Here is a 12969-nt window from a genome sequence, read left to right as displayed (position 1 = left end):
TGAGTTCATGTTAGACACTTGCTAAGCCTACAGCCATCTTCCCCAAAGAACAGTACTTCTGAAAGTGGGTTTGGTTATTTTAACTCAATGGTGCCCTTTATGTCTATGTTCTTACAAAGAAGGTACATATTTTTGAAGATTTCTGCATAGTTTCAAGGCAGATCAGCCTGAAAACAGTATGGAAAATTGATTAATTAATCATATCTAGTAGAAGTTACAAAAATATCTGTCTTCCGTTATAGACAAATACTTTATTTAAATCTTAAAATCTTTGATTTTTTTTCTTTTTTTTAGCAAGAAGGCTTTGCTATTTATTCAGAGTATTGTAACAATCATCCCAGTGCCTGCAATGAACTTTCCAAACTAATGAAACAGGGGAAATACCGTCACTTCTTTGAGGCTTGTCGCTTGCTTCAGCAGATGATTGACATTGCCATTGATGGGTTTCTTCTCACACCTGTACAGAAAATCTGCAAATATCCTCTGCAACTTGCAGAGCTGCTTAAATACACCACTCAGGAGCACAGGTGAGAGAATGAACAAAACAAATCTTACAATAGTACTAACACCTAATTTATTCAAGCTTTCTTGGTGACACAACACTGAAGCTTTTGTGATCGGAACAAAACTCCTATTGACCACTCTTGACAGGATTTCTTTACTAGATGAGAATCAAGAAAAGGTAAAGAAAAAGTAAAAAAAAAGGTAAAGAGGGCCTTAGGGAAAACAAAATCCGAGCAAGTTTGGAGGTAATGTTTAAAGAAACATTGCCTTTATTTGCAGTCCAGATATTAGATTTTTATTTGTGAAAAATAAGAATTTGCAGGTTATTAGCATTTCTACTATACCACTGAGATGATTAAATCTGTGACTAAATTAAATTTTTATCTTTAAATATCTGGTGTTTTACCTTGTACAACTGGAAAAAAAATATTCTATTTTGACCTCTCTGCTTCAAGTCCAGATGCAGCTTGAGGGAATGCTTCCTTGGCCAAAGTCTGCACTTATTTAACCTTGAGAAAACCCCCTTGGAGACCACAGGATATTTGCCAGGGGCAGAATATAGGGGATGTGAAGTATGGACAATCTGGTATGAAATGCCTCCATCCAGGTCTGCAGCTACCTGGGAAGTCCCGCAGTAATAGTTACTAACATGGGTATCTTTTCCACTGCTGCTAATTTTAAAAGAATTGTGTTATGAGTTATTAAATCTGCAGTTGAAGTGAATGTGAGGTCTTGGTACCTTCCAGCCATAGTAACTGTTTTCCTCCTCTTGGCTCAGCATCCAGAGATGCCTACGAGGACAGACAGGTGCCCAGTGCACAGACACACTCACCAACAAGCATGCCTACACCCACACAGAGCCTTGGTAAAGCTCCAGCCAACTGGTGTTCTTTGGTAGCTTTTTGTTTTATCATAAAAAGTTTGAAGATCCAATCTGCAGAGCCTGCTGTGAAGGCCACAGTTCATGCAGCAGGCTTGGAGTAACATAGACACTGACAGAGACAGAGGGAACTAAGATAAGCAAGGGCACGAGTAGCAACTTGGATATCATGTGGTCACCCTGTGGGACATCTCTGTGACCTCAGCAGGATCGTGTCATTGTTAATGTCACTTTTAGTATACAGTGTAAAGAGTTTCCATAGATATAAATAGAGGGAGGAGAGTAACACGCAGATTTACAAGGGAAGCTCATCCATCAGCAGCAGTTGATGAAAATAGGGACTGAAACAGAAGCAGATAAAAAGGACAGAGAGGCTGACCCCTTTGCAGGATTTATTTCTGGCTTGTGCTGTTTTCTGCCTCTGGCTCCCTTTCTGCAAGGGGCATTCTGATAAAGGAGGAAAGGCAGCTGGTCTGCTGGGACTTATAGGCAGGAAATACATCTATGCTTTCTTCTCTGAGACTCCATTTGAGGAATGTGAAGGAGTGATTGTGCTACTCAAAAGGGAACAAAAACCTGCCTACGTGCTGGGGAGATTCATAGGCATGTGGGGAACTCAGGGAAAGAAGGAGGGGAGCAGAGAAATGCAAGAATGACAGGAGGCTTGCATTTGACCTGGAACAGGGGAAACTGACCGTCTTGGCTCTCACACACTTGTTCCATGAAAACAGGACACTTCATCAGCATTGTCTCCTTTAATTCCTCTCTTCACTACCCATGTTCTTGTGTCCCTCGCTCACCTTGTTTAGAGGTTGCTTTTGGTATTTTTTCTGCCCACATAGTGTTCTCCATTTGCATTCCTTGACCTTCCTTCACTGAGAACAAGAAGGAGAAAATATAGTTCTGATATACAATAAAAGGAATGCCCTTCCCATTAAAATGTCAATAAAATCTTTCTTAAAACCAAATTCCTATGGGGAAATATAGGTATCATATCACTGAGGTGGGAGTTCTACCCTTGTTTTTAGTAGAGACAGTATTGCAGTTCATCAGTCTACATTGTCTGCCTTCTACCAGTTTAATAATTTGCTCCTGGACAAAGCCTAGCAGTACAGGAGCACTGAATTGTACAGAGTAACGCATGAGGTTCAGGAGAGCTGAGAGTCAGTTTTCTCTTACTTAAGTACTCTGAAGAGAAGGATAAATGGTTAATGCAGGCTAATAGTTCAAGCACTGTGTCACAGTTTGTGATTGCATCACTGCCATTGTATAAGTGACCTTTGAAACATGCCTACATTTCACAGTGATTATAGCAACATAAAAGCTGCATATGAGGCTATGAAGAACGTTGCATGCCTGATTAATGAGCGAAAACGAAGACTGGAAAGCATAGACAAGATTGCACGTTGGCAAGTCTCTATCGTAGACTGGGAGGTAAGTGTCAGCCTGTCCCTTTCCTGAGCAAAGGTACTGTGTACACTACTTCAGGTTTTAATGCCTAGTAGGTGGTTTATGGTGTCTGCTTTTCAGCTGGTCATTGCTCGGTTAAAAGTCCAGTTGCTTCATTTGCAGTGACTCTGTTACTGATTACCTTGTTCATGAGTCAGGAAAAGCATCATGTATGAACACGGATACTTGTCTTTGAGATGACACTGGACTGAGATGACAAGACTGCAGTTGTGACTTGTAAAAACTCCTTTGGATTTCTGGTAGTTCTGTCAGAACTTGAGCCTGCCTCTCTGACTTTAATGAGGTTCCTGCCAGTTTATATAGAAATAAAATAGACCAGAACCACATTAATTGAGTTTGCCTGTACAAGATTTTCTACAACCTATGACATTTTCCAATCTAATAATAAAAATAAAAGAAAACGAACTAACTTGTCTTAATTATGAAATGAGACTGGTTAGACACACCATTAAGATCTTAAAATATTATTTACTTACTACATATATGTATCTTCTTAGGGACCAGATGTGTTAGCCAGAAGCTCAGAACTGATCCACTCAGGAGAACTGACCAAAATATCAAAGCAAGGCAAAAGCCAGCAGAGGACTTTCTTCCTTTTTGACCATCAGCTTGTGTTCTGTAAGAAGGACTTACTGAGAAGGGACATCCTGTATTACAAGGATCGTATTGACATGGATGAGATGCACATTGTGGACACTGAGGATGGCAGAGATAAAGACTTCAACATTAATGTCAAGAATGCTTTTAAAATAATAAATAGGGCAACAGAAGAGATTCATTTGTTCTGTGCAAAAAAACAGGAAGATAAAAAAAGATGGATGGAGGCATGCGAAAGTGAAAGGAGAAGAGTTCAGGAAGACAAGGAAATGGGTGAGTGGAAGGATTTCCTCTCTAAAGGGTGGTAAAAACAAAGGGAAATGTTCTTGCTTTTACACTGCTTTATGCTTTGTGCAGATGTGCACTCTGACGTCTGGGACTGGTGTCTCTTTCTTACCCAACATGACCTTTAGCTGTGTAATTGAAGCCTATTCAGGTGTGTTTGCCCTGTTGTTGTGGGCCAAAGGTCCTGAGCAGTTATCTGTAACATCCATGCCACAGCACAACCCATGTGAATCTGGTGCATTGGGGAGCAGAACGAGAGATGAGATATGACAGGATGCACTTCACAAAGACCAATCATAAAAATCCATACAAAATCCCAAGACTTTTGTATGAATCATTGGCCCAAAGCATATATTCCTAAAGAACACTTCTATTGTAAATCCAAGCAGCAGTAATTCTAGATTTTTACTCTCTATGTCATATAATGTCATGTCTTGTGTCCAGGAGACCTGTGCAGTTGCCTGGTAGCATTAGTTACAGATCCAACAATAGCACCACTGAGCAGTTTACAGAGAAATGAATCCTAACCTTGAGTGAGCATGAAGAAAGCTTTAGACCCACAGCCTGTGGAACACAGCAACAATAATAAGAAAAATAAAACTCTTTTTAATAATTCTAAAGAAGGAATGAAAATATTAGTTCCTCTGTGTGTGTTGACTGCATGAGAATGTCTGCTTTTTGTAACACTCTTCAGGCTTACGCTGTGGATGACAGCAGGTTAGTAGTGGAAGTGCAGTGTGGTGGATAGTATTAACTCAGAAATTATTAAAATTTAAACAAGATGCCAAATATCATATTGCATGTAAACTTGAAACACCTGGTCAGAGGAATAGGAAGACAGGAATAATACATAGAGTACAAATTTAAGCCTTTTGATCTTGGTGGCTTTCTCTTGCTTGATATCGTTGCAGACTAAGGCCTCCTCCATATGTATTGTAGATAGACCATCAGCTGAAGAAAATACTTCTGAGTTTACCAATTCGTACCTTAGAACCAGTTTTAGCTCTTCCTCATTGCATCAGCTGCTGCAGTTAACCCAAATTGTTTTGGGTCTGGAGTAAACAATGAAGCAGCCACAGCTAAACTTCCCTCAGACTTTTCAAAACCAATTTTTCTCTGGGCAGAACATCATGGTGCAACATTATGATCTTGTTGGGCACAACACTGATGGCTTTCATGAGCTGCTCTGTGTACAGCTTATTCAAGTCACCTTGTGCTGACAGGGATGGGTGGTGGCTGCCTTTACTAATTCACCTGACAGAACCCTATGTTAAAGTGGATATTGCACAGGTTGAAGGTGATCAGAAGCTAATAAAGCAATGGACAGGACCTGATGAGTATCCAGACAGTCCCTCTTACAACAAATTTACAGAAAGACTGCACTCCAGCACACAAGGAGAATACTAGCAGAATCATATGGAAGGATGATATGGAACTTCAGGCACTGTGCAATATAGTGAAGAAAATTAAGTATTACAAGCAACTGTTTTTGATAGTGGGATGTAGGCACATGCAGCCTTTTCTGCCTTAGTCACATCAAGGCTTCTGGAAACTTGCTTTTCAAATGTTTTCCCTAATTATTCTGATGTACCTGTTTTAGCATAGAACCAGAGGAAAGATAGTTGGTCTGTGAGTCACAGGAGCTTGGATGTTTTCTCCATTACACAGAAGACTGCTTCTTTACTAAAATTTCGGGTTTTTTTGGGCATAAAGGGAACACTTCCTGCAGCCAAAATGAGTGGAAAGGCACCAGTATTCTCAACCTCAGGTTTAAATTTGTCTTGTTGATTCTGTAAGCTATCTTGCTGGACTTCACACAAAGCCTCTAATCTAACCACTCAGAGAACAAATACATGGTCTTCCTATCCAGAACTTCAGATGGCATTTTACTTCTATTTTCAAAAGACAGGGTGTGAGTCCCTGTCTCCCAAACCATATCTAGCTTTTCTTAGCTTTTACAAATATATGGAAAGAAAAGGCCACATCCATAAAATCCTTCAAACCACAAATTGTAACCCTAAGGAAATGGCCTCATCTCTGTTGATGCTTTCATTTTTAAATCTGTTTTCTTGTTTCTTTAACAAAAATAAAACCCTGCAGAATAAAATAAACTTTTGATACTGCAAAATTATGGTGAACTGCAGTTGTATTTTAAGTTAAAAAGCTGATCTTTAATAATTTCACAAGTTCAGGCTAAAAAAAAATAATTTAAAAAGTATAGTGAAGTGAGGAAAGATGCAATATGGAACTGAACCAGACACTTCATTTGACTTGGAATTGCAACTTCTGTATCCTTTATGTGCTTAGGAGTAAAATGAGCAACAACATGTGCAAACATATCTGTGGATCTCAGTTGTGCTGTATGCAGGGAGAGGAAACTGGAGTGTCTGCACATCAGGTGCAGATGACACCAGTCTCTGGTGTCACATTCACAGCAGATGTCTGGCATCTCCATACTCAGCACAGATGAGTCGTACACCCAGCACATGAGTGTAAATAGCACAGGACTGACCACATCAGAGCATCATGGAACCCAGAGTGGGGGATCCAGCCCCAGACTGATGCAGCCACAACCACATCACAGCCTGCTTCAGCATCTGGCAAATTATGTGAGCCTGTCTTCTCCCAGTGGAGGGAAAGATACCCAAACTTGTACTACATGCAGCACAAATGACTTCAGTTTGTTAACTCGTTAGCTCATAGTGATTGAAAAAAAGAAACAAATTCTGTATTTATGATCTATTACTTGGTGTCTTGTAGCTTTCAGAAGCGTTAATTTACACTTTTTATCTGGCCTTGGCTATAAAAGGAACTCTTGTGTTGTTAGTTCCCCAGTGATTGGCACTTGGGATCGAGAAAGCAGCTTCTTCTGGTAATCTACGGGCAAATTAACATTCCTGTTGTTATCACAATGAAAATCAATCTAAACAGACTTTTAAACAAACTTCTAAAAACTTCAGGAATATTACTATTAAGATTTGCTAGGAAATGTTTCAAATAAGGTTTACCTATTTGTTTTAATTTATTTTATTGAGTATTAGATACAGTGTTTCTATACCAGTGCCCTAATTTACACTTTGACACAGGAATGGAAATCTCAGAAAACCAGAAGAAACAAGCCATGCAGAATGCCCGTAAGTCAAGACATGGAAAAATTAAAGGTGGGTGTTTAGAATTACTTTACATTCTTGCTGTGTTCCAGTGTTTTCTATGTTAGCAAATAGCACAATCTGGCTATGGTTGAATTCTTCAATCTTTTAAAAACTTTTTGTGGCTTACATAGAGTTCAAATAAGTTCCATTAACATGTATTTTAATATCAAATTCCAATTCCTTTCTACTAAATCAGCTCTCCAAAGCCAAATGTAGGTAAATCTCTAGTGTGGTGGGAGAATAAATTGAGCAAGTGGGACCAGATTAAGACTAAATTTAGGAGTGATGGAGTTGATGTTAGGTAGTCCTCTTCTCTTTGGAATTAATATTATTAAACAATTTTCTCTTTATCAGTCACTAGATACTTATAAAACCTATAAAGATTTTCAAGGGAGTGGCTGAAAATTATTATCAGGAGATTCTGTTCCGAATTAACAAAGGTCAGAGACTGAGAACATTAGCCTGTAAAAATATTTTCCAAACTGAAGAAATAACATTTCTATTGGTAGCAATATTTTACCCAGCCTTATTCTAAGAGTCAACTAATATATGAGTATCTACTGTGTTAAGGCATTCCTGTGTAATACCAGAGTTCACTTGCACAAACAATATAGCCAGGTTATGTGAAACTGCTGCTTATTTTCGGTAATTCTCTAATGTTATTTTTACTGGTATTATTCTTGTAAGCCAAACCAATGCAGCAATTTTAAAAGGTTTAACATCAGAAAAGATAACCTCTAATTCTGCTTCTAGTCTAGTTCTAGTTTTTCTATTCAGGATCATGGGAGAGTTTCTACTGGCTTTATTGACTACTGAATTTGTCCCATGGCCCTGTGCTTGAATTATCCCAGTACCGGTTGCTCTTCTAGCTGATTCATGTGCTTTTTTATGCTGTTCCTTTTTCAGGTGTGAGCTATAATGGGTGTCCTGTGCCTCCTCCACACCAAAGCCTGCATCCCCTTCATCAGCGCCACATCACGGTGCCCACCAGCATCCCGCAGCAGCAGGTCTTTGCCCTGGCAGAACCCAAGCGGAAGCCATCTCTCTTCTGGCACACCTTCAACAAACTCACCCCCTTCAAAAAGTGAGGGGCCAAGGACCTGGGGAGGACATCGGCACTGAGGGAGACTTAAAGTATGTTTGATCTCAGTAAATCTCCAGTTTTGGAGGGAAAACCTTCGGCTCCTTTGAGCCAGAAACGCAGCCGTTGTCTGGAAGAAGCGTGAAGTTCCTTAAGACTGCTCTGAAGTCAATGTGGCCAAGTGTCAGCATTGCTGATGAAGAGAAGTCTCCCTTCTGACAAAGACAACTTGCTGTTACCCTGAAGCAGCAGTGTTTGATCTCTGTTTATTGGTTAGATTGAAGTAGTGATGGAATCAGGAAGGTCATAGTAACATTTCATTTTTCTTAACCTTGTATTGATGGCTAAATTTAGGACAGGGTGGAAATTTTCCATAGGAAATTTTTCTTTCTTTATATCAGCAAGGAATCTTAAGATAGTTTTCTCCTTCCTTTTGGAGCACTGAGTAGAGACCACCCATTGAAATCAGATGGAGATATCCTATTTGAGTAACCAGCTGTTGCAGAATATAGTGGACCCTAATCCTTCCTGTCTTTTTCTATTAAATTGCCAGATGGCAGAACATCCCGCAAGGCCTTACCATATTCCAGATTGGAACAGGGAAATTTTATTCTGTCATATAGAAACATGAACAGAGCATGAAATGGACTATAAATGTATGTGCATTTATTGCACACAAGTGGAAACAAGAGGAGCCCAGGGCATCTCAGACTGATAACTTTCAGTCACAGCAATATACTGCATGCACGTGTGCTCTTCAGCATAGAGCTTTTGTATCACTTTTTGCTCACTGCTTTGCCTGGGAGATGCTTCTTTGTATTTCCAATATGTTTATTTCTTTGTGTAAAAAGTATTTTTTTATTTTCTAATGAATAATGTGAATGTACAAAGTCAGATTTGAAACAGTACATGCTGGCTGCTGGCTATGTTACATAGTTCTCACACTTTGTATGCATATAGCTTGACTTGGAAAATGGATGAATTGTAATTTAAATATATTGAAGCAGTCTGGATCCATGCTTCTTACACCAAGTTATTTTACAATGGGTTTTGACCAATTGTTTTTTTCACAAAGAAAGAGAAGTCCTAACTGCAAGGGACAGAAATTATGTGGACCAGAGATGGATTTTTGTCTCAGAGTTATCAGTTTATATTGGAAGGGGAAGAATTTTACTCAGTTAAGGTTAGCTCTGGACAGCATGAGCACCATGTGATTCACATTGCCACAGTTTGTCCATGCCATGGAGTTGATTTGGGAGAATAACTTTTAAAAAGCCACCAGGAAGAAACAGTATCTTGGTACTTGCCACACTGATCATTTCTGCTTGATAGCTCTCACTAAGGATAACAAGACTGCTGGTAATATGGAAGGAAAGAAAGACTCTGTATGTTCAGAACCCATCTGCTATGAATGTCTTCACAATACTTGATCCTATGCTGCTGATTAGAGGCATTATCTGATGATAATAATAGATCCAAGGGTGTTCTTTGACAATGGACACAATCAGCAATATTATGAATCTCTAATAAATGAAGAAAAAACAAGGGGCTAGAGGCCAGGCATTTTAACAACAGTGTAAAAAACCTTAAAACATGTATTTGCTCCTACTACTATAGTTACCTCTATATTTTTAATTATCATCAATGTTATGAAGCCCAGCTAATTTTTTTTTTTTTTTGATAACTCTGTGGCAACTTCTGCAAAGCCCAGGCTTGTTTTGATTTTGAATGACATCTTTGGAAAACTGTACATTTCAAATGCTTGCTCTGTAGTAACCCAACAATAATGCAAAGTCTGTTGATGCTCAGACAAATTGTTCTCTGCATAGTGAACTTCTTTGCTTGTGCTTTCCCATAGATGACCTGTAACAGTTAAGAACCAAAAATTTGCACTGACATTTTCAGATCCAGCTTAAAGAAAATGCATGGGAAAGTTAGTGAAAAAAAAAAAAGCTGGCTGGGTTTTGTTTTTCTTTTGATGTTTAAAACAGGCCATTTCTGTTCAGATTTTTTTAAAAGATAATTCTAAATGCTCAATTTAAACACAAGGAGGCATGGATTCATGCCCTTCCCCTTAAATGAGTAACCCTTCTGTGTTTCTTACATACCCATTTTTGTGGGTACTTGCCACGTTCAGGCCCGGAAACCAAAGTGATGCACATACAGTGGAAGTGGAGATTATGTTTTTTATAATCACATTTTGAAAGACTTGTTCTAGATGCAGGAAAAATCTCTGAAGTTGGATTGCAGTGCTTCAGCTCCCAGCTGGACCTGAAGACATTTTGAGATCCACACTTAGTTACATCTCTGTCTAAAATCTACTTCCTTCCAGGGCTCAGTTTTCTGGAGTGCTGGGGTGGGAGGGATAGGAGATTTTGGGATATATCTTCTGACGTGTCAGTGCCCATTAAGGCTCTTTCTGGGTAGTAGTGCTGGTGCCTTAGCCCTAAATGTGAACATAAATGTTCACATGCAGTTTGGGATGCAGCAGGATTTTTATCAAAAAGTGCATTTCAGAGAGATAAAAAGCAGATGCAGATTACTGAGGACAGTTTTGTGTGTGCTACCCTACCTATAGTCGTGACTGGTTTAAATTTTTGGTGTGTTTTGGCAATCTGTCCTCACAAGAGAATAAGATAAAATATAACAAGATAGGCCAAATTTAGATTACACCAAAATCTTTTAAGCACATTATAGTTAAATGAAAACACAGTTGCAATATCCAACAATTAAAACAAGTATTTACTTGGGTTTTAGCCTGACTTTAGGGTCTGTGGGAAAAAATGTTGCAACTAAAATGTAAAATTTTGTATTCTAGCAACTCTTGCCTGATCCTCCTTCTGATGACACAAATTACATATCAGGAAGGTGTGATGGCAACATCTTTTCCTCCTGCTTTTGCATGCTTTAATTTGCTATAAAAAGCCGTAGGGGAACTACTCAGCACATTTGTGCCTCATTTAAATAAAGCACAGCCAGAGCCTTCATGATGGCCTGCTGAGCAGATAACCTCAGACTCTGTGCATGAGATGCAGTAAAATATAATTCTCAAATGTGTTCCAACTGAGTTAGGAAAATGCCAAACCATAATTACACCTAACTCAGAGCATTTGATGTATAAAAATTATAATACTGTTTTACAAGTGGCTCTTGCCATGCTAAATTTCACATTGAGTTTTAGTGGTCAGTGTAATAACAGAGTTCAAAGGCAGACTACTCAAATGTTCCACATTTTAGATGTCTTTTGAAAATAATTATAACAGAGTTTTGGAGCCAAAGGTCTTTAGCCATAACTAACACAGTACCTTTCTTTGACTGCCTTTCTGCTTTTTTTTCTATATGTGTGGCATTTGTGTGTATAAGATGCCTTCTGGATTATCTCTTAATTTAAAACTATTTGTTGTAAATACTAGGGATGACTTGCATATGTATTTTATTTTGACAAGTGTTTTGTAACATTTTATCTCATGTACACTGCTTTGTGCATCTTACCATTTGTGTGCAGCTACATGTGTTGTAAATGAAGTGTCCTGGCTTTATAGCAGATGATTTGGCTGTTGACAGCTGAAGTACAATGTATAGGACTGCAGTAGCTTGATGTGCATTTGTTTTAAAGTAATTGCATTACACGGTATATTCGCTCTTGAAACATTATTTGTCAAATGAATCTATTTTCTGGAAATAAGTTCAAACTTACATTCCCATTATTTTTCTCTTATGTATACGTTTGAATTAAATAATGTACAAAGCTGAAGTTCCTCAGCTGTCTCTTATAAACTTCATTGGGCAGTTTTAATATTGTTGTTTTAATTGTCTACAAAGTGTCCTCTGTGATGCAAAAAAACCAATTGTCATATTTATTTTTATTATTTTAATGCAAAAAACATCACACCCTCCTCTCTTGGCTTTCCATTAACAGCTACAGTACTTCCCAGGATAAGTTCATTTTAATAATCACTAAACTTGATTCTGGAGTTGAAATTGTCTTCGTTCATGCAAAACCCATCCTTGGTACTGTCCCAGACATAGGCATCTGTCATCACTCTGCTTGATGGTACCCTGGCAGACAGCTCCCACAGTACCCATTGGAAGTAAATGCAAATGCAACTTCTGTGTTACTAAATCTCCTGCTAGCAGAAGGTGGTGACTTAAGTACTGTAGTTGAGGTAATGAGGATTAAATTTTATTTTCTTTGGAACAAAAGAAAAGCCTTTTGATAGGGTTAATCTGTAAGGGAGGGTCTATAAATGTGTGTGAACAGCCTTACCTGCCCGCTCATTAAAGCAACCCGACAACACTACTTACTTAGATTCAGCTTACTGCTCTGATGCAGGGAAATTTTTCATTTCTCTTTATTCTGACAGAAACAGGGACCACATCTGAAAGGCATGCATGTGCCCTTCCTGCTGCAGGCTGCAGCAAAAATTACAGTTTGCTGTGGCACATTACCTTTACCAAAATACCATACTTTGCTGAAATCCTTTTGTCAAAAATCCTTTGGTGAGTTCAAATGCCTGCAGAATTGCTGGGTTTGCCAATTCTTTTCTCCTCCTTCTAATGTCCAAGCTCTTACCTGCATTTCTGGATACACCTCAAAGCTGTGAGTTTCCCAGGCTTCCCAAGTGCTGCCACTGCAGTGGGATGTGCTGAGTGCTCCAATATCAAAGTGAAAGGCAGAGTCTGAGCACTCAGGCAGGCAGATCAGATGACTGAAAAACCTACCTTGAGCAAACACTGGAGCAGGACGTTCTTATCAGCAGGCATTTCTAAGGACCCTGCAATTCATCTGCCCATGATGAGCTCATTTGTCAGTTTTATTTCACACTCTGGCAGTCTGGCAAACTTCTATAGATTGCTCCATACTGTCGGCTTTTGAGTTCTTTGAGAGCTGATCTATCAGGTAGAGCTTTTAGTTAGTTCACACAGAAATAGCACTGGTTTTATATTATAGTACCAAAGGAGAAATAAGGAAGTCAACAGTGGAAAACTTCACAATGTAT

At 38.9% G+C, this 12969-nt stretch overlaps 1 protein-coding gene across 8 annotated transcripts in view; it reads left to right on the top strand.

Annotated features, from left to right (window-relative positions):
- Positions 1-11723, top strand: part of SPATA13 (spermatogenesis associated 13) — a 156021-nt gene extending 144298 nt beyond the window's left edge. For all 8 annotated transcript variants that reach the window (XM_071735952.1, XM_071735981.1, XM_071735963.1 and 5 more), the window contains 5 exons: positions 295-527; positions 2689-2818; positions 3352-3724; positions 6823-6897; positions 7795-11723. In XM_071735952.1, coding sequence (XP_071592053.1) covers positions 295-527; positions 2689-2818; positions 3352-3724; positions 6823-6897; positions 7795-7976 — 993 coding nt within the window. In that variant the 3' untranslated portion in view covers positions 7977-11723. The remainder of the gene's footprint in view (positions 1-294; positions 528-2688; positions 2819-3351; positions 3725-6822; positions 6898-7794) is intronic.
- The last annotated feature ends 1246 nt before the right edge of the window (positions 11724-12969 follow it).

The sequence above is a fragment of the Heliangelus exortis genome, chromosome 1 (assembly GCF_036169615.1).
Source record: "Heliangelus exortis chromosome 1, bHelExo1.hap1, whole genome shotgun sequence".
NCBI lineage: Eukaryota > Metazoa > Chordata > Aves > Apodiformes > Trochilidae > Heliangelus > Heliangelus exortis.
Note: the sequence above shows the minus strand (reverse complement) of the source record. Positions and strands in the feature narration are given on the sequence as shown.